The 22815-nt window shown below is 37.2% G+C and overlaps 1 protein-coding gene across 9 annotated transcripts in view; it reads right to left on the reverse strand.

Annotated features, from left to right (window-relative positions):
• Positions 1 to 22815, reverse strand: part of ATG10 (autophagy related 10) — a 318724-nt gene that overhangs the window by 68696 nt on the left and 227213 nt on the right. For all 9 annotated transcript variants that reach the window (XM_004759142.3, XM_004759139.3, XM_004759138.3 and 6 more), the window contains one exon: positions 10828 to 10966. In XM_004759142.3, the coding sequence (XP_004759199.1) occupies positions 10828 to 10966 (139 nt within the window). The remainder of the gene's footprint in view (positions 1 to 10827; positions 10967 to 22815) is intronic.

Here is a 22815-nt window from a genome sequence, read left to right on the forward strand (position 1 = left end):
CTCATCAATATATCAAATCATTAGACCCAAAGAAGTATTTGGTCATCAAGTGCAATAAAACTTGGGGAAATAACATACCCTAACCCCTCCCCCCATCACCAAGCAAAAGGTATTGTACTCAGATTCATGGAATTTAAGTAAAGATGTGGACTGTAGAAGAGCACTGGACTTGGAGCCTGGGCTGAGTTTGAATTCTGATGTCGGCACTTACTTTCTGTGACTGCAAGTTATTTGGCTTTCAAGTTTACCTATAAATGAGTATAATTATCCTTCTCAAATCCTGTTCATGTGAATGGGCTTGCATCAGGGCACTCACCCAAAACTGCCAAGGACACAGTCTGAGCTTAATACCTAGTAGGTATCTCTTCCCAGCCCCCACTGCACCACTCCAGTACTTCTTATATTATAAAGCTAAAGGATTCACTTATAGACCACTATTTCTTGGAATTTTCTCATGTTTCTACACCAGGCACATTGTGTTTGATGATATACTAATACTAGAGGCAGGGCATTTCTCATGTTTGACCTGAAAAGCTGAACTTTTCCTCAACCTTTATTTTTAATAAATAGCAATTGAATATTTTGATACATTTTCAATAAGTATTTTCATCTTGGCATTTATCTGGCGGCAGGAGACCATTATCTTGTGATAAATAGTTTTATTCCATTGACATTTCCATGTCTGTAAAATGAACAAGATTTATTCATCCAATTAACATTTGAATGTCATGTTTAGGTACAAGTTAAAACCAAGCTGCCTTCAGTATCTGTGTTATATTGTTTTCTGTACACATTTACGGAGCAGAGCCAAACTTTGCCCTTAAAATAAGCTCTACACATCTTCAAAATATGTGCATGCATGTGTGTGTGCGCGCGCGCGTGTGTGTGTGTGTGCGTGTGTGTGCATACACACGCTGATGTTGGAAGAGGGGAATAGGATCTTAGGTACTTTAATGTCAGATGGTAAACCAAATAATCCAATTATAAAAAGATGACATGCTTTCGAAATAATTTTCAGACATCGATGTTAACAAGAAATCAAGTTGTAGGATAATAAAATGTTTGAGCTGGTATAATTAAGGCAACCAAGGTCTTGAGAAACGTACATCAGCCAGAATCACGCAGCCAGTTCATGACTGCACTAGAGCTGGAATTGAAGTTTCAGTTCCCTTCCCACCATTCTCTGCAGCCTCTGAGCGCGGAGACTGCACCTGTCCTTTCACCACTGCAGCCCTACAGTGTAGTTCCAAGCCCCACTCACACACTGCAAATGTTTTATAAATATTTACTGACCAAATGATAAATGAAAGGATGCCCTCCTTACCTTTCTTTCCTCTAAGATCAAGAAAGGCTCTGAAGACTTAGAGAAGAATGCTGGGTTTAATATCTGGCCATCAATAATGATTTTAATTTTACTCTGTAAAATATTTCAGCCTACAATCTAAGTAAGTAAGTAAGGGGTTCAGATATTACCACTGTCAAAACCCTGCATACTCTGCTGGAACCATTCATACAAAATGCAATAATCAGCAACTAACAACAATGTGGAAAGACCCAGGACTCATGCAACAGAGTATTTCATCAGATTTGATGCTAGAACTGAGGGCGTGTGACGTGTTTTCAGATAATCTCAAAGTTGCAAGATGTAAGTTAACATCTTGCAATACAGGATCTAAAACAATGATCTGGTCAACTTAGAATAACAGATAATTACAGAGTTAAACATATTAAGTTCAAACATAAAAGGATGCATCATGGTCCTACATGTAAGAGTGCGACCCACTTGCTAGAAAGAGAAGAGTGTTTTCTAAGTGAATAGATGTGACTGCATTCTCTAACGCATTTACAGACTGTTTGAAAATGCATGTATTAAGAAAAGAAAATGCCTGTGTTAATGATGATCAAACAAGTCCTGTGCAAGCTACTCTGACAAGAGGGTCAATCTCTCCAGCTTCTGCTGACCATCCACCCTGGAGATGATATGGCTAATAGAGCTTTTTCTCTCACGTACAGATAAAACAGTAACGACTGTGATGTGGCTTCTTTTCTCTACATCTTTACATTGACTTGCCCAGTCAGAGTTCAAGCCTTCCCAATCAAAGACATACAAAAGCTAGTTTCATGATCTTTTATGCTAAAACAAAAAATTTTGACCTAATCAGCAATATCTCCAAAACCATGTCATACACTATAGATGCATAAAATGTATTCAAAATATGATTGTGATTCTAATTATTTCAAAACCAAATGGAACCTTCAGAAATTCCACTGAAATCATTAAATGGAGATCATCAAATATATTTCAAAAATCACGTCATAAAAGTAGAGATTTAAATATTGCAGAAACTTTGTGATTTTAAATCTATTTATGAAAACCAAAGACCCTAAACTTCAACTTAAAATTAAGTTGTGGACATAAACAAATACTCGGTTAAGTTCATGAAACACATTATTATGTGGCTTCATGTTCAGTTGAAGGTATCTTCAATCAGAAACTTTAAACCTTGCCAAGAGGGTCTATTTTTTTCTGTCTGGCCTCAGTCAAAGGTGACATAAGCATACTCAATCAACAACTCCCTAGCTTTAGACCCAAGATATTCGATAGCACCAATTTTAACATGCTTAGAAATTTCATTAATCACACTGAGGCTGAGCAGCTCAGTAAAATCCCCTGCCTACTTGAAAAATAGAAGCAGGAGCTGAAATAATTTCAGCAGTAACCCACAAAGTAAGCATGGTAAATTAAGGCCATTTATTTAACAAGTGTTTATTGAATGCCTACTGTGTGCCTCTATCTTCCAGAATGATAACACACATTTGAGCTAAAGGAATATTCTGTCAGCAACCTGGACTGTCAACATTAAAAGAAGAAGAGACATTGGATGAAAAATAGAATAATTAAAAAGTACAATCTTTAGCAACTGCCAGTAGCATTTAATTTAACAATTTTCATATAAAATCTCTCAATTGAATAATAACCTACATGTCAAGTAATCTATATATTACTCAAAATGTGCAGCTCTCTAAATTAAATTTCTCAAGGCTATTAGTTTTCATGAATCAAATAACAGCATGAGAGATTTCACTGGTACCACCTAACTCTAGGGCAAGCATGCTGAAGTCACCTTTATCCTACTGTGCATGGTCCTAAAATGAAGATTATAGAGAATATATCTTATCTACGGTAAGTTTAAAAATAATGTTCTAAATGTGGTCACTAGAAATAAAAAGAAAGGGTGGATTATTCACAGTGCAATATGTCGTTATTCAATATACTGTCTTCAAGGGAGCTTCGAAGGATATAAAAATTCATGTCATACTCCACAGTAAGGCAGAGATGATGCTCCATCAAAGGGGAAAATTCATTTTTGCTTCAGTGAGAAAATTACATTGTGACACGAAATGAGTGTTAATTGTTCATGTACATTCATATCAGATACTATGCTGCCTAATTCTGTAATTTTTATTTATCCCTACATACATTTTTAGCATTTTATATCTTTATTAATCACAGGAAATATGAATGAAAATTCCAAAAATACAGATTATGGCAACTTCTCTTTACTTACATATGACATCAGTTAACTTGTATGTTTTCTGAATCTCTGGTTACTATATCATGCAGTTAAAAAAAAAATGGGCTGAAGAGTTTGAATCTCAACCCCATAGTTTTCTATGTATCTTTGAATAAATCATTTAACCCATCAGGCACTCAATTTTTATGTATGTGCACAAGGATAATAACAGCTCCTACCTTACACTGTTACCATGAGGATCAAAATACATAACACAGCTAGTATTACATATAGTATTACTATATGCTAAGCCCTACCCTATTTCATATATTAGCTCACAAACCTCAAAACTCTATGAAGTAGGTATTACTACTACTACTACTACTACTACTATCTCAGCTTTTTTTTTTTCAGATGAAAGAAAACAGAAAGTTCAACAATTGCCCCCAAAGACATGCAGCTAGTTAGTAACACAACTAGGAATCAGAAGGAAGGCATTCTGGCTCCCAGCCCTGCACTTTCACCACTACACTCAACGTCTGTGTACCCAGAAGCTCTCTGCAAACCATTTAAAACAATGCACACTATTAGTTGTGCTATTGTTGTCACTAGTAGTTCTCCACCAATACTGCCTAACCTAAAAGCATCAGAATTTTGCCTTTTCCTGGGTTTCTTGCTAGGCTGGCCTGCCCTTTCGCTAATCACTGCATGGACAAATCCCAAGTCCAGCCATGGTCTCTCTTGATCAGTCCAGCTCAAGAAAATCTCTGTTCTTTGAGCCTTGGTAGCAGTTTTGTTCCCCAGCTTTATTGAGATAAAATGGACATATAACACTGTAAATTTAAGGTATACAACATGATTTGATACATGTATCTCATAGGAAATATTTACCACAAAATGTTACTTGTGGCACCCATCACCTCATAGTTACCATTTGTGTGTGTGTGTGTGGGGGGATGTTTAGAACATTTAAAATCTACTCTCTTTGTAACTTTTAAGTGTATAATACTGTATTGTTAACAACAGACACCATGCTGTACATTACATCCCTAGAACTTACTCATCTTATAAATGAAAATCTGTACCCTTTAACTAATATTTCCTCATTTCTGCTATTGCCCAGAACCTTGGCAACCACCAATCCACTCTGCCTGGCAGCAATTTTTTTTAATTGTTATGGCTCTTAATACTGAACTGTCATGATTTTAGAAATCACAATTTATAATTTTAAAAATAATATCAAGTAGATGAAGACATCGCAGATGTTTGATCTTTCAGTATCCAAACACACTTCCAGTGTGGGAGAGAAATTTCAAAATCAGTAGAAGGCAGAGCCCCATTTTCACCACTAAAGTCAAAGGGACGTAGACATTCCTTAATCTTATCATTCTAAGGTATCCAGTTGCCTCTAAGTTCTACCTTTCCCATAAATCCTTTACTACTTGTCATGGTCAGGTCTAATTTTTAGGGGCACCTGGTATATGGACTTAAAACACTCTGCTTCGAAGACTTTAAAGAAGGAGAAGTGCAGCAATCTGGTTTCAAGTGGAGCAATGATATTTTTCAGCAGATTTGGAAAACAGATTAATGAGTTTCTATACTGTGCACACAGTAGGCACTCATATATGTTTTAATGGATGTTTCTTTTTTTTTTTTAAGATTTCATTTATTTATTTATTTATTTGAGAGAGAGCACGAGAGAAAGAGAGAGAGATTGAGGACAAGCGCTAGGGAGGGGGAGAGGGAGAAGCAGACTCCCACTGAGCAGGGAGCCCGAAGTGAAGCGGGGCTCAATCCCAGTACCCTGGGATCATGACCTGAGCCATAGGCGACGCTTAACCAACTGAGTCATCCTGGTGCCCCATGGATATTTCAAATAGGAACCATTTTGCCAAGAGTAAGCAAAGAAATCTTTTTTCCTTATGGAACACAACACAAACATTCATCTATCCAGAAAAGCTAAGATATATTCTCTTTCAGGTAAGAAAGTAAATTTACCTTTTCATGTCCTCTTCCTGGCCTTGGATCCATTTAAAATCTGCAGCTTTTTGTATCTATGATGTTTTGCACTAACACAGGTTAGAATAAACCTTTCGGCTAATTAGTTCTCCCAGTAGTTCTGTTTCACATTTCTCTAGCATTTTTTTTCTTTAAAACATTTTTAAACCAGGACTTGGTTTTTCAATGGGATTTTATTCCCATATCATATGTTTTAAACAAGCATCTTAACTCCCCATACTATTTCAAAACATTTACATGGTTCAACAAATAATTCTTGTTAAATTTCCTCTATTGTTTGGATTTTTCAATTTGAACAGCTTTATATTAGTTAAATTATTTTTCATTATTTTTCTTAATAACTTTCACTATTTGCTCTTAAATTTGATTTCATTCCATAGAACCTCTTTTTAATGTACCAAAATCCATGTTCCATTCCATTATCATAATTTTATATAAGCCTATATGGCACATATGAACTTTCTTAAAAGTTTCTCTACAATCAAATAAGGCTCCAAATTAAATTATGTGTCAAATCATTTTCTATGTTCTGCTCCTTGGAATAATTAACTAGAATCATTTTTGTCTCAATCTTTAAGGACCTCTATAACCCACCTTTTCTTTCCTGTTTAACAAGCTACCTTAACTCTCACTGTGCTGGCAACCCCTTCTAACCCATCATCTCTTTCATCATTTGATCTCAACATATCTTTCCAAACATTTCGTCCACAGTTCATCTTAAAGAAACCTTTACTCCAAACTCATTTTTACTGTTCTCCAAATACACCATGCTCTCTCCAGCCCTACAGCTTGGCACTCACCCTCCTCCTCTTCTCCAGCGTTTTCTCCAGACTCTTCAGAAAAGCCAACCTGTTACCTTCCCTTGCAAGTTGTTGGACAGAGCTGTGGGTATTTTACTTTTATTCTCTGACTTCCTCCAACTTCATCTTTCTGTTTTCCTGTTATCTCTTCTATGCATTCCAAAGACTTCCTCTTGTTCCAGACCATGTTGAACAAGCCTCTTCTTCCTCCTCCTTGATGATTTATATATTGCTCTAAGTCCAAACTTTCCATTATTCTTCCTTTATGCTGGCCTTTATCACGGTTTGCCTTTGAGAGATAATTATTCTTTGGCTATTTCTTTCTCCCTGTTCCTCTATGAACATCCTTTACGCATATAACAAGTGGACAAATCTTCCACATGAAATATCTGGGTTACATTTTTAATTCTATACTTTTACTTCCTGGGCCAATAATAGAATAGATCTCCAGAAAGAACAGACATTCAGTTGCTGAATGGAAGAAATGTTGCCTTCCCTATTCAAAAGCAGCCCTTCTGACTAATTAAAGAAATATGTCAAAACAGTTCCCAAGAAGAACCCATATGTCAGCCAAAGAATTAAATATTTTGAAAATGAGAAGAACCACTTGGTCTATTTTTCAATAGAGATTGAGAACAAAGGAAAAGAAGAAAGACAGGGCAGGAATAAATCAGAATTCAAGCTGAAATAAATATAGAAATCTCTAGTTGTAATGAAAGGGAAAACTATGTAAGCTTAGGACTCTGGTGAAGCCCTCAGACATTATGTATATAGCTGAGTTTTTACTACATTTCTAACACTTGCCACCAGTTTTTGACCAAAACCAAGCCCCAAATGAGACACAAAGTGTACTGGAATGATGGGCAATAGACAAAGCCTTTTGCAAGATACAAATACTTTTTTAAAACCGTGTGCTTCAAAAACAGTTGGGGGGGGGGTTGGAAACAGTGAGCACTGAAGATGTCAGTGTTTAGTGAGAATGGACTTCGTGAACTATAAAGCACCATTCGAATATAAGCTATTTATTACTACTGAACAGGAATGTAGTTACCCCTTACCCACTGCTGGGTAACAAATGGTATTAAGTGAGTCCTGTTACTTCTTTCAAACTTCAAATGGCAAAAGCAGTTAGGGGAAAAAAGAATACTGGAAAGGATTTATTTCTCTTCTTAAATCTGAGGGAACTGGGCTCCTAAATGTCCAAGTAGTAGGAAGGAGAGGTACTCAGCAGCAGGATGCTGGTGCAATTTGGCTGTGAGCCTTCCAGGATTGAATAAAACTATGTGTTTATAGAAGCAGGGCAGCTGCACAGCAAGCTTGGATGCCCACCCTTTGAGAACTCAAGATTCGCCATTTTCCTAAGTCAACTACTTCTGTAGTCTATGAGAAGTATCAAATGAAAGAGTAAAGATACAGAGATGTTTTGGGGACTGAGCTTCCTGGAGACAACAACATCAGTCTCCTCCCTATAAGCCATCAGAGCAGTTCAAATAAGGTACCATCACAATGTTTCCATCTTTGGGCTGTATGCAGAAATGGTTAGAAATTCCCCACCGTTGGTTTAGTCAATAAATACTTGTTGATACTATATCACAGCAGATACTGTGGGCATCAAAATGAGTAAGAAAAATAACAAATGTCATATATGTATAATGCGTGCACACACACGCTACCATGAATAAAGCTTGTCACTTTGCAGGTTGTAGGTATTTATTACTAATTTACTTCCTTCTTCTTCTTACCATACAGCTCCATTTTCTTGCTTACCACTCTAATGGGGACAAGCAAACAAATAATTCTGTTATAGTGAAATTTGAGATATAATGTGAAATGAGGTGGTATGAAATATGACGTGGGAGTGACAGGAGCACGTGCCAAGTCAGCTGAGTCCTAGGCCACAGTTTGCCTGGTGGACACTGGCCAATATAGAGGAATAAGAAGTAATCACAATTCAATGGATTTGTATTTCAAGAAACGCAATAAATATTTCTTCTGGAATCTAAACCAGTTGATAAAAGAAAAGGTCATGTCAATTTAAATGGAATTACTACTACTAATTGCTTTGCTTAAAAAACATAAAGTAGCAGAAGAAAATCAGAGCAGAGCAGAGAAACTAATTTTTTACTAACAATCAAATGCAGAAGAAATTCTAAATATCTGTCAAAAACAGGGCTAAGTGAACTATTTCTGAAGCAACAAAAAAGACCCCTAAGCAAGAAATTTTTATAATCATCCTCTTTCTAGGTCGGAACTCTGTTAGAATGAGACAAAGAAAAATCTGGACCCGGAATAAGAGGAAGATGTTAGGAATCCATTCACCACACTGACAGAGATCCGTTTAACGAACAGACGGACGGCCAGAGTAATCAGATATCACAGAAAAAGGGAATAGATTAAGGGGAATAAATGAAAAATTATGACTCCAGAGTAAAGGGCAAAACATTTTTTAGGATATCCATTAGGTTAAGTTAGTAGAAAAGAGAAAAGAAATTCTTAGAAAATGATAAAGGAAAGAATCATTTTTCATGTTTCTCTGTAAGAAAGCATTCAGTATGCTTGGAAAAATTAAATTAGATATTTTAATGTACCTGAGTAAATATTAAATGAATTCTGGAATTTAAAAATCCCTAGTGCTCACTCCACACAACCCAGAATGGGAGGAGAGAAGAAAAGGAATGCTGCCACACAAAATAAATGACTTGTTTGGGTTTTCTTTTATCAGCCATAAATAAAGGGTGTCTTGCAAGTATATAGATAGGATCCAAGAAAGCTAGTGGGGTATTTGTTTTTTGATATTTTCCTCTTCTTCTCTTTTTTTTAAGGAATAGAAAGCCATAATAAAGAAAAGATCTAGGAAGTCTACAAATTTCATTAAAATATAATTGGACTTGCAGGAACAATTACTGTGCCGTACTGTAAGGGGAGCTCTTGGCACATAAGAGCAAAGTACACGTATGAGCTCATCTACCAGCCTCGGCAAGACCCACTTCCAGCTAGAAGCAGTCATGTTTCAACACCTCCGATTCCCTAATGCTGACAAGCTAAACAACTTGTTTTGTCTCTGGGAGCTCTTCTCTGGTGATTAACTGCTTATAGTGAATACTAATTATAGGAAAGTACAGTATTGAAGAAGTAGTGTCCTATTTCCTCTACCTGCAGCCTTGAATGTGTCTTTGAGTCTAGAAAAGTACCAGGTAGAGCCACTGCAAACCAAAACCAAGAAAAATATTTCCTCCCCCATGGTAAATAAATGTATCCCCGTCTACTTTTTAGAATAACAGAGTTCACTGACAATAAACCTCCTTTAACCTCGGGGTTCCAAACCAAAGAGAGTTATAACAATAAAGTGAGTGTTTTAAAGGCTATAATAATCATATGGATAAATGTGCAGCAAGAGCTTGTGAATTAGTAACTATCAGTGTCCTCAATTCCCCACGTCCCATGTTGAAAATTTACCCCAAATTGTCAGTTCTTAGGAACTGCACCTCAGATTAAAATCTTCCCACCAGGGAGTCTATGAGAATTTGTTCTTGTGTTTTAAATCCTAAGTGCTTGTTAAACCGCCAACACTGCAAAATTAGAGACCATTAAACAATATAAGGCAGCAAGTGATTAAATCTACCAAATACACATTCAAAGCAGCTTAAGCTACTTTTTAATTAAAAATAAAATATCACTGGCTAAATTCAGATGTCTTAGCTATTCAGAAAAAGTTAGAAGGCTGTTCAAAATGCAAAATGCTGCCGATAAGGCCAGATAGAAAAGGAGAAATGGGGGAGGAGATGGGCTGGGGAAGAGAGCTCCAAGGAGGCAGGGCCTTGCCGTGCTGACCCGGTTTAGTCAGAGGATGAGAAGGGGGAGTCACTGCCGCACTACAGGGTGAGAACTCCAGGTGGCTGCTGATTAAATAAGCTTTATTAGCCAAGGCCTCAGAGGAGACAGGGTGTTCCACCTTCTTGGCAAGGGGAATGAGTTGAGTAACAGCATCTCAGGAAGCTACGGCACTGGAGATGTATAGATGGCCGAAGGAAATGTTCGTGCTATTTTTAAATATAGCTTGAACTACTTGATAAAGAGTTTGTGAAATCATTCTTAGCACTTGGGGAAGGTGGCATGGGGGCTTCTGATGACCAGAATCACTTCAGAGTGAAAGACATTTTTACTGTAAAGTCAGAAGTACACAAACATTGTAGCTTTAAGTTGTTCCTCCTTGTTTAAGGAAAAGAAAAAGGGCCAGGGGACTTAGTCAACGTTGGGCAGGAGGCCAAGAATCTGAAGATCAGACTTAAGGCTGGGATGATATCATTCACTCTGAAGTCTTGATACTCTTTCTAAAGCATGAGAAAATTTACTGGTAAAACCTTACCTCACCCACAGTTTTCTTATTTTTAACTCTAATTTTTTTTTTCCTCTTAAGAATAATTTTCTAAATCTGCTTTCTGCCTTATATGTAAATGTTATGAATTTACATTTAGCAAGCGACATGGTCTTACCTAAAAAGCTTGCCCTAAAGTAAAGCACAGGCACTTGGTAGCTGCAGGAGTATAAGACATGATACTCGTATTTAACCACTTCGCTTCCTGCTGTGGTCTCAGTCACTTCAAAATCATCCGGGGGTAGTTCTAAAGCCTCCTGAAACAAAGCAAAACAAAAACAAAATGTGTTTGTCAGTTTAAAAAAAAAAAGTACATTAGCACAGAAAGGGAAAGAGGAGAGTTTCTTCTGGCAAAATAACAGTTAAATAAATATAGGACTATGAGGTAAGGAAAAGGGAGTTTCCAACACTAATGTTTAATGTTTGAGTCCTGGGTAAATAGTAAAACCAGAAAACATTAACATTAAGTAATTCCAGATTGTTTTTGAGAGACAAAGCAGCTCTGGGTAAAGAAACAGGAAGGAAAAGGGGGGAAAAAAAAAGCAAAAGGTATGTTGCAACAGCAACTCTGAAAAATCTTTACTGTACAATTTTAGCAACAAGATGATGGCTCTACAAGCTACCTTCTTCCCTACCTGTGAAAGCTAAAAACATCCTAACAATTGAACAAGAGACTGTGAAATGTCCCTAAAGATTCTATTGTACTTGCCAAAAGATGATTCATTGTGTGCGGAACAATTCCCAGTTCCACTTTGAATGAGAAAGTTATTTTGCAAGAGGTTGAGTTTGTTAGGTACATTTCAAAACCTGAGATGAGTCTGTTTTCTTTATTATTGTGCTATCTGTGGCATATTTCTACAATAAATCTTGATATTTATAATAGAATAAATGGCAAATGCTAATGCCAACTTAAACACGGTTTTTGTAAGTAAAGATAGCTAGCTCACTTCTCACTAATCATTCTTTACTGAGGGATTTAAAAAAGTTATTATTATTTGTGGGTGTTTCTAAGGAATTTATCTTAATGTTTGGAAGCAATTAATTGGACATGTTAAGTCAGAATCTCGTTCTATCTACACTCATTTATTTGGGTTGATTTGAGTTGAAAATTTCCTTTGCAATTAAATTAGTAAAAGGAAAGAAGCAGGTTGGCTTGGCTCATTTCTACCCCTCATTAAAACAGTACAACAATGAACAATTGGAAAGAGTTACAGGAAAGATTTCAAACTTTATCAATATGAAATAAGGTTTCCTGTGGAGATAAGCAAAGCCACAGACTCCTCTCCAGATCTGTATCTGCTTTACTAATTGCCTACTCACAGTCAGTTCTTTGGGGGAGATACTACACTAGATAAATCACAACCAAGATACTTACAAAATAGTTTTCACTAAACTCCAGTAAACACTATCAATTAAATATAACAAATTAAGTAACCAGAGAGAAATCAACAAAATATATATTCCAAATACAGAAAGTTAATATAGTAGCAAGAAAGAGGTTTTTCTGTTTATTTGATTTTTCATTAGGCAGTTACCTGTATCTCCTTTAAAGCAGTTCTTCAAACCAAATTCTTTCTTTTTTGGTCAAAGATTAGTTGGTTTTGTATTTATAATTTCTTTCCTTTTTTAACATTAGAAAGCATTCTGTCTTTGTAGATTAAAAAAAAAAAAATCATTGCAGGGGCGTCTGGGTGGCTAAGTTTACTGACTTAGTAAAGCCCCTGACTCTTGATTTCAACTCAGGTCATGATCTCAGGGTTGTGAGATCGAGCCCTGTGTTGGGCTCCACAATGGCCATGGACCTTGCTTCAGATTCTCTCACCCTCTCCCTCTGCCCCACACGCTCTCATCCCTCTCTTAAAATTAAATAAATAAACAAATTGCAAATACTGCATAAGTACATAAAATAAAAAGGGAAATTCCCCTCATCCCAGCCCCTCTATTCTTCCAGTATGTAACCATTTTTAACCAGTGAGTATTTTTCCAGACTTTCACAATTTTTTTGGCCTATAATCACATGCACACACACCCATTCACTTACACCCACCCATCCACCCTTGATTCAATCATGATGTACAGGGTCGCCTGAGTGGCTCAGTAAGCCTCCGACCCTTGGTTTCAGGTCAGGAAATGATCTCAAAGTCATGAGATTGAGCCCTACCTCAGGCTCTGTGCTGGGCAGAGAGGCTGCTTAAAATTCTCTCTCCCTCTCCTCTCTGCTTCTTCCCTTACATGTGCACACACACGTGCATGTGCACACACACTCTAAAAAAACAAAAAACAAAACATGATGCATATACATATATTCCTTGATTTGATTTTTTTGCTTTTTAGTCTTTAGATGGACATCTTATCACATCCTGCCATGTCAATGCTGTAGATTTTGTTCTTTCATTTTTTTATTTTTTTAAATATTTTTATTTATTTACCTGACAGAGAGAGCACAAGCAGGCAGAGCAGCAGAGGGAGAGGGAGAAGCAGGCTCCCCTCTGAGCAGGGAGCCCGATGTGGGGCTCGATCCCAGGACCCTGGGATCATGACCTGAGCTGAAGGCAGTTACTTAACCAACTGTTTTGCTTTCTTTTAATGGCTTCACTGTATTCCATTACATGACTATGCTATAGTTTGTTTTAGCATTTTCATATTGTTAGCTATTTTAGGTTGATAATTTTCTGCTACTACAACTAATACTACAATACATATCATACCACGTATATCCTTATACACCTCTATTTTTCTGTGGTAGATTTCTAAAGAGGGCATTATTGTATGAAAGGGTATGTGCATTTTAAAGTTCAATAGATAATTGCCAATCTGTCCTCAGAAAAAGGCTGCATCGATTTATATTCCCAGCAAGAATGTAGGAGAATGTCCTTTCTGACACCCCATAAGTACTTGAATATTATTTGCTTTTAATTTTTGTGTATTTGATGAATTTTTAAATGTCATTTTTTTGTTGCTTTTTTTTTTTTTTAAAGATTTTATTTATTTATTTGACAGAGAGAGATCACAAGTTGGCAGAGAGGCCGGCAGAGAGAGAGTGGGGGAAGCAAGCTCCCTGCTGAGCAGAGAGCTTGATGCGGGGCTTGATCCCAGGACCCTGGGATCATGACCTGAGCTGAAGGCAGAGGCCTTGACCCACTGAGCCACCCAGGCAGCCCTTTGTTGCCTTTTTAAAAAGATTTATTATTACTACTATTATTTTTAGAAAGGTGGGGAGGGACAGAGAGCAAGACGCTGACTCCCTGCTAAGAGCAAAGCCCAGCTAGACTTGGGACTCAGTCCCACCACCCTGAGATCATGACTTCAGTCAAAATCAAGAATTAGATGCTTAACCAACTGAGCCACCCAGGCACCCAGCATTTTTTAATTTTAAATTCCAGTTTATTGATTCCTAGTGAAAGTGAACATTTATTCATATGTGTATTGGTAATTTGCATTATTTTGTGGTTTGCCTCTTCCTACCCTTTGCCTATTTTTTGATATTTAGTTTGCACCTTTCCTATAGAAGTATCTAAACTCTTTGTATATTAGAAATAACTTTTATTGGATATAGATACATCCCTCTGCATCATACAAAAACAAAGATGCATAAAGATACGTGTGATACATATAAATATGTATATGTATGTGTGTGTATATATAAAAAACATTTTCATTCAGATTTCTTTTTAACTTTGTTTCTTATTTTATCATAAAGATTTTTTTCGGGCACCTGGATGGCTCAGTTGGTTAAGCGACTGCCTTTGGCTTGGGTCATGATCCTGGAGTCCCAGGATCAAGTCCAGCATCGGGCTCCCTGCTCAGCAGGGAGTCTGCTTCTCCCTCTGACCCACCCCCCATGCTCTCTCTCTCACTCTCTCTCAAGTAAATAAACAAAATATTAAAAAAAAAAGATTTTTGTCACTTTTATGTAGTAAAATCCATACATTTTCTTTTTGCAGATTCTGAGTTACCCATCTTCATTAAAAGGCCACCTACTATGGTCCACCTCACCCTTAAAAATTATAAAAATGTTAAACCTTATTCTGCACACACATACCTATTATGTCTTTAACTTTACGTTTAGATCATTAGTCCATCTAAATTTTGTTTTTGCATATGCTGTGAGAATTTTTCCCAAAGGATTTCTAACAGTCCTTCTTTCCCCACTGCTTCTTAATGCCACCTTTACTGTAAATTAAACTTGTGTGTATGTTTATTCCTTATTCTCTATTGAGCTATATTTCTCTCCTTAGACAATCACTGTCCAATCTTAGTGAATACTGAAGTGGGTCATTAATTTCTGCAGCAAACTGCAGATATAGACTGCCTGAGACTCAATCCTGCTAGGGAGGATAAAATTCCTAGAAAGAATTTCCTTCACTTAAATTCAAATTCAACACTCAGGTATGCACTGGGGTTGACACCAGGTACTTGCAGTGGTAATCAACTGGACATAAATCCAATTTCTCTGGAACAGTTAGGAGGCCCAAGGAATAAGAAAGGGGACGGACAAACAAACTTCCTGAAGAGCCATGAGAAGTCTCACTCTAATCACTATTTTCATCAGCAGGAGTACCTCTGAGGGGTTTGAAGACAGGAGTGTTTGAGCACTTCTTTCACTGGGAGGGCTGCTGTGTTTCCCAGTCCCTCGCTCTGGGCAGCTACCTTAAGCATCCTTAACTCACATTAAATGAATTTGAATCCTCAGCTTGTCTGCCGGAATCTATCCATCATTCACAGTCGCCTCCATGATACCCATGTAAATGTCATGCAGTTTGGAAACCTCAATCTTCTACATATTTTCTGCTTCCCCTTCTGAAAGTGCCAAATGGTATTAGACTAAGGTTCTTGTCTTATTCATCTTTGTACTCCCAGAGACTCTAATACAGAGCTGAGAACCATAGTGAGCAATACTTTCTATTTCAGAAGCAGATCTGTTTCCTCCCATCAAAGTATTCAACAACAAACTTCATTGTTAATTCACCAGCAACGCCATCCCCACCACAAGGTCTGAAAAGAAGTAAATGGAGAAATAAAAATGCAAAAGATCACCAAAAATGATAAATAAGTGGCAAATGAGCCATTAAACAAGTTAAAACTACAATCAGACACCGCTATGTATCTATCAGAGTGGCTAAAATAACAAACAGTGATACCTTCTAATGCTGGTGGAGATGCAGAGAACTAGATCATTCATACACTGCTGCTTGGCTATAAAATCATACCGCAATTTCTTATAAAACTAAACATGTAATTAACATACAACCCACCAATTACACTCATGGGCATTTATCCCAGAGAAATGAAAAAGCCTGTACACAAATGTTCACAGCAGTTTTATTCAGAATAGCCCAGAACTTGAAATATTTCAAATGTCCTTCAACAGGTCATGGTTAAACAGTGATACAGTGTTCTACACTGCTCAGCAACCAAAACAGCAAACTGGTTTTTTTTTTTTTTTTTTTGCTTTGATTTTTATTAAGCTTTTTAATTCCAATATAGTTAACATACAGTATTAGTTTAGTTTCAGGTATACAAAAGTGATTCAACGATGATCTACATTACTCACTGTTCTTCATAATGAGCATACTCTTTAATGCCCATCAACTATTTCACCCACTTCTGGTAATCCTCAGTTTGTTCTCTATAGTTAAGAGTTTCTTTCTTGATTTGTGTGTGTGTGTTTTCTTTGTTTATTTGTTTCTTAAATTCCACATATGAGTGAAATCATATGGTATTTGTCTTTCTCTGACTGACTTATTTCACTTAACATAATACCCTCTACTTCCAACCACATCATTGCAAATGGCAAGATTTCATTTTTTGATGGCTGAATATTCCATTACATATATATATCTACCACATATTCTTTATTCATTCATCTGTTGATGGACATCTGGGCTCTTTCTATAGTTTGGCTATCGTTACATTGCTGTTATAAATGTTGGAGTGCAGGTGCCCCTTTGGATCACTACATTTGTATCTTTGGAGTAAATTCCTAGTAGTACAATTGCTGGGTCCTAGGGTAGCTCTATTTTCAACGTTTTGAGGAACATCCATACTGTTTTCCAAAGTGGCTGCACCAGCTTACATTCCCACCAACAGTATAGGAGGGTTCCCCTTTCTTTGCATCCTTGCCAAAAATCTGTCTTTTCTTGACATTAATTTTATAGATTCTGACTGGTGTCTCACTGGGGTTTTGATTTGTATTTCCCTGATGCCGAGTGATGTTGAGGATTTTTTCATGTGTCTGTTGGCCATTGGTATGTCTTTGGAGAAATTCCTTTGCCCATTTTTGGGCATCTCCTTTGCCCATTTTTTAATTGGGTTATTTGTTTTTAGGTATAGAATTGTATCAGTTTTCTTTTTTTTTTTTTTTAAAGATTTATTTATTTATTTGACAGAGATTACAAGTAGGCAGAGAGGCAGGCAGAGAGAGAGAGGAGGAAGCAGGCTCCCTGCTGAGCAGAGAGCCCGATGCGGGACTCAATCCCAGGACCCTGAGATCATGACCTGAGCCGAAGGCAGTGGCTTAACCCACTGAGCCACCCAGGCGCCCTGTATCAGTTTTCTTAATATATTTTGGATACTAACCCTTTATCAGATATGTCATTTGCATATATCTTCTTCCATTTAGTAGGTTGCATTTTAGTTTTGCTGATTGTTTCCATTGCTGTGCAAAAGCTTTTTTCTTGGTGAAGTCCCAATAGTTCATTTTTGCCTTTGTTTCCCTTGCCTTTGGAGACTGTCTAGCAAGAAGTTGCTTCAGTTGAAGTCACAGAGGTTGTTGCCTGTGTTCTCCCCTAGGATTTTAATGGATTCCTATCTCACTTTGAGGTCTTTCATCCATTTAGAGTTTATCTTTGTGTGTGGTGTGAGTGAGTGGGTGAATTTCATTCTTCTGTATATAGCTGTCCAATTTTCCCAACACCATTCATTGAAGAGACTGTCTGTTTTTCCATCAAATATTCTTACCTGCTTTGTCAAAGATTAGTTGATCATAGAGATGAGGGTCAATTTCTGGAGTTTCTATTCTGTTTCCACTGATCTGTGTGTCTGTTTTTGTGCCAGTACCATACTCTGTTCATGATTAGAGATTTGTAATAGACCTTGAAGTCCAGATTTGTGATGCCACCAGTTTTGGTTTTCTTTTTCAATATTCCTTTAGCTATTCAGGGTCTTTTCTGGTTCCATACAAACTGTAGGATTATTTGTTCCTGCTCTGTGAAAAAAGTTGATGGTATTTTGATAGGGATTGCACTGGACATATAGATTGCTCTAGGTAGCATAGACATTTTAACAGTATTTGTTCTTCTAATCCATGAGCATGAAAGGTTTTTCCATTTCTTTGTGTCTTCTTCAATTTCTTTCATGAGTGTTCTATAGTTTTCTGAGTACAGATCCTTTGCCTCTTTGTTTAGGTTTTGTTCCTAGGTATCTTATGGTTTTGGATGCAATTGCAAATGGGACTGACTCCTTAATACCCCTTTCTTCTGTCTCATTGTTAGTCTATAGGAATGCAACTGATTTCTGTACATTGATTTTTTATCTTGCTGCTTTGCTGAATTCCTACATGAGTTCTAGCAATTTTGGAGTGGTCTTTTGGGTTTTCCACATACAGTAACATGTCATCTGCAAAGAGTGAGAGTTGGACTTCTTTGCTGATCTAGATGCCTTTTATTTCTTTTTGTTGTCGATTGCTGAGGCTAGGACTTCTAGTACTATTTCGAACAGCAGTGGTAAGAGTTGGACAACCTTGACATTTTCCTGACTGTAAGGGAAAATATCTCAATTTACCCCACTGAGAATATTTTGTATGGTTTTTTTCATAGACAGTTTATATGATATTAAGGTATGTTCCCTCTGTCCCTATACTGTGAAGAGTTTTAATCAAGAAAGGATGCCGTATTTTGCCAAATGCTTTTTCTGCATCTATTGAGAAGATCATATGGTTCTGGTCCTTTCTTTATGTAGAAAGGATTGATTGATCTGCAGATGTTGACCCAACCTTGCAGTCCAGGACAAAATCCCAGAGTGAATAATCCTTTTAATGTACTGTTGGATCCTACTGGCTAGTATCTTGGTGAGAACTTTTGCATCCATGTTCATCAGGGATATTGGCCTGTAATTTTCCTTTTTGATGGAGTCTTTGTCTGGTTCTGGGATCCAGGTAATGTTAGCCTCACAGGAAGGGTTTGGAAATTTTCCTTCCATTTCTATTTTTTGAAACATCTTCAGAAGAACAGGTATTATTTCTTCTTTAAGTGTTTGATAGAATTTCCCCTAGAAAGCCATCTGGCCCTGGGCTCTTGTTTGTTGGTAGATTTTTTTATTACGGCTTCAGTTTCCTTACTGGTTATAAATCTGTTCAGGTTTTCTATTTCTTCCTGTTTCAGTTTTGGTAGTTGCTACTCTCCAGGAATGCATCCATTTCCTCCAGATAACCTAATTTGTTGGCTTGCAGTTGCTCATAAAATGTTCTTATAATTGTTTGTTTTTCTTTGGTGTCAGTGTGATCTCTCCTCTTTCATTCATGATTTTATTTATTTGGGTCCTTTCTCTTTTCTTTTTGATAAGTCTGGCCAGGGGTTTATCAATTTTATTAATTCTTTCCAAGAACCAGCTCCTAGTTTCATTGATCTGTTCTACTGTTCTTTTGGTTTCTATTTCATTCATTTCTGCTCTAATCTTTATTTCTTTTGTTCTCCTGCTGGATTTAGGCTTTATTTGCTGTTCTTTCTCCAGCTCCTTTAGGTGTAAGGTTAGGTTGTATATTTGAGACTTTCTCATTTCTTGAGAAAAGCTTGTATTGCTATATACTTCTCTCTTAGGAACACCTTTACTGCATCCCTAATGTTTTGAACAGTTGTGTATTCATGTTCCACGTGCACTCAAGAAGAATGTGTTCATTTAGGATGGAGTGTTCTGAATATAATTGTGAAGTCCATCTGGTCCAGTGTGTCATTTGAAGCCCACATTTCCTTATTGATCTTCTGCTTAGAATATCTGTCCATTGCAGTGAGGGGGTGTGCTAAAGTCCCCTACTATTATTGTATTATTGTTGATGTGTTTCTTTGATTTTTGTTATTAATTGGCCTACATATTTGTTTGCTCCCATGTCAGGGGCATAAATATTTACAATTGTTAGGTCTTCTTGCTGGATAGAATCTTTAATTAAAATATACTGTCCTTCCTCATCTCTTATTACAGTCTTTGGTTTAAAGTCTAATTGTCTGACATAAGGATTGCTACCCCAGCTTTCTTTTGATGTCTATTAGCATGGTAAATGGTTTTCTACCCCCTCACTTTAAATCTGGACATATCTTTGGGTCTAAAATGAATCTCTAGCAAACAGCATATAGATGGCTCTTATTTTTTGATCCAATCTGATAGCCTGTGTCTTTTCATTGGGACATTTAGCCCACTTACATTCAGAATAACTACTGAAAGATATCAATTTAGTGCATTTTATTGCCTATAAAACGACTATTACTTTATATTGTCTCTGTTGCTTTCTGGTCTGTGTTACTTTTGGGCTCTCTCTTTGCTTAGAGGATCCCTTTAAAATATATTTTTTAAAGATTTTATTTTATTTATTGGACAGAAAGAGAGATCACAAGTAGGCAGAGAGGCAGGCAGAGAGAGGAGGAAGTAGGCTCCCCGCTGAGCAGAAAGCCCGATGTGGGGCTCGATCCCAGCACCCTGGGATCATGACCTTAGCCGAAGGCAGAGGCTTAACCCACTGAGCCACCCAGGTGCCCTCCTTTATAATATTTCTTATAGGGCTGGTTTGCTGATCACAAATTCTTTAAGTTTCTGTTTGTCCTGGAAGCTTTTTATCACTCTTTCTCTTTTTCAATGATATCCTACCTGAATAAAGTATTCTTCGTCCCATGTTTTTCTTATTTAGCACCCTGAGTATATCATGCCAGTCCTTTCTGACCTGCCATGTCTCTGTGGATAGGTCTGTTGCCAATCTAATTTTTCCACCCTTAAAGATTACCTATCTCTGTCTGGAGCTGCTTGCAGGATTTTCTCTTTGTCTCTGAGTCTTCTAAGTTTCACTACTGTATGTCAAAGTGCTGACTTATTTTTATTGATATTGGGGAGCGTTTCTCTGTGCCTCCTGGATTTTGATGCCTGTTTCCTTCCCCAGATTAGGGAAGTTCTCTGCTATAGTTTGCTCCAATATGCCTTCTGCCCCTCTCTTTCCTCTTCTTCTAGGATCCCAATTATTCTAATATTGTTTCACTTTATGGTATCATTTATCTCTCAAATTCTCCCCTCATAATCCAGTTTATCTCTCTTTTTCTCAGCTTCTTTATTTTCCATCATTTGGTCTTCTATATCACTGATTCTCTCTTCTGCTTCATTTATCCTAGAGGTTAGAGACTCCATTTTTTACTGCATCTCATTAATAGCCTTTTTAATTTCAACTTGGTTAGAGTTTAGGTCTTTTATTTCTCCAGAAAGGGATTTTTTTAGTGTCTTCTGTACTTTTTCCAAGCCCATCTAGTACCTTTATAATTGTTATTCTGATCTCTAGTTCTGACATCTTACTTATGTCCATACTGATTAGGCTCCTGGCAGTCAGTACTGCCTCTTATTCTTTTTTGAGGTGAGCTTTTCTATCTTGTCATTCTGTCCAGAGAAGAATAGATGAACATGAAAACAAAATACTAAAATGGCAATGATGACCCCGGAGAAATATATACTAAACAAATCAGATGAGACCCGAAACTGGGGGAAATAAAGAGAGAGAGAGAGAATATAACCAGACAGGTGAGCAGAAAAGAGCAATACACTGGAATCTGTATGTAATTTGGTTGTTTTTTTTTAGAAACCTAGACCCCAAATTGTAAAGAAGGAAAAACATATATATGTATAAAAATAAAGATAAATACAGTGAAAGGATAGAATATAACTGTAAATATGGAAATTAAAAGAATGAAAGAGCAAAACAAAACATACAACAACAAAAAAGGAAGGGATAGCAAAAGACATGTGAATAGAACAAAGCAATATGTTTCTCCTGAGTGTATCCTGGTCAGTTTGGTAGAAGAAACTACATCTCAAAAGTTGTAAAGAAAGAAAACCTTACATATACAAAAATAAAATTAAATACATTGAAAGGATAGAATGTAACTGTAAAGATGAAAATTTTAAAAAGGTTTTAACAAGACAAAAAAGAAAAACAGAAGAGAAAGGGAAGAAGAAAAAGAAAAAAATAGAAAAACAACAGTAACAAAAAAGAGAATACGATCAGACAAGTGAATAGAACAGGGCTATACCCTGGATTTTGGGTGTATTTTGATCTGTTAGAAGAAAATGCATCCCAAAATTGTAAAGAAAGACAAACTTATATATATATACAAAATAACATTAGATACAATGAAGGGCTAGAATGTAACTGTAAAAATTCAAATTAAAGAGGATTTTAAAAAGGAGTCGATAAAATAATTGGTTGGGAAAGTAAAAATAAATAAATAAACAAATAGCCATGAATTCTATATGCTGTATTCCCCTAGAGCTGCAGTTTTACAATTCTCAATTCTTGGTAAACTCGGTCTTGCTGATCTTCTGGGGGAGGGGCCTGCTGTCTGATTCTCAACTGTATTTGCCAGAGGCGGAATTGTACCACCCTTGCCAGAGGGCCTAAGTAATCTGCCCCAGATTGCTCTATGTGTCTTTTGTTCTCTGAAGGCTTTCCATGCAGCTTTAAAGGACGAGAATGAAAATGGCGGCCTCCCAATCTCTGCCCCAGACCAAAAGCTTGGGGCCCCTCTCCTTAGTGTGCCCTCAGAGAAAAGCACTCCTGTCTCCCTCGTCTCTGGCCGCACTTTGTGCTCACTCAACCTGTGACCAAGCATTTCTACCTCAGGCATGTAACCCCATTTCAAGTCTCCAAAACCTGCAGACTCCTGTGGCATGTTGCAGAGCTGCTCCTCCCAGGGAAGGAAGGAGGGTTCTGTCATTTGTTGGGCCCCTGCTCAGACAACAGTGGCCTAACTGTGCTGATTCATGGTTTAAGGCAACCCCAAGCTGAGAGCCCACTCCTAGGCTCACTCTTTGCAGATGGCTTCCCCGCTCTGATGCCTGGGAGCTCCGCTACACTCAGACA

The sequence above is a fragment of the Mustela putorius genome, unplaced genomic scaffold (assembly GCF_011764305.1).
Source record: "Mustela putorius furo isolate JIRA1106 unplaced genomic scaffold, ASM1176430v1.1 tig00537350_pilon_pilon_pilon, whole genome shotgun sequence".
NCBI lineage: Eukaryota > Metazoa > Chordata > Mammalia > Carnivora > Mustelidae > Mustela > Mustela putorius.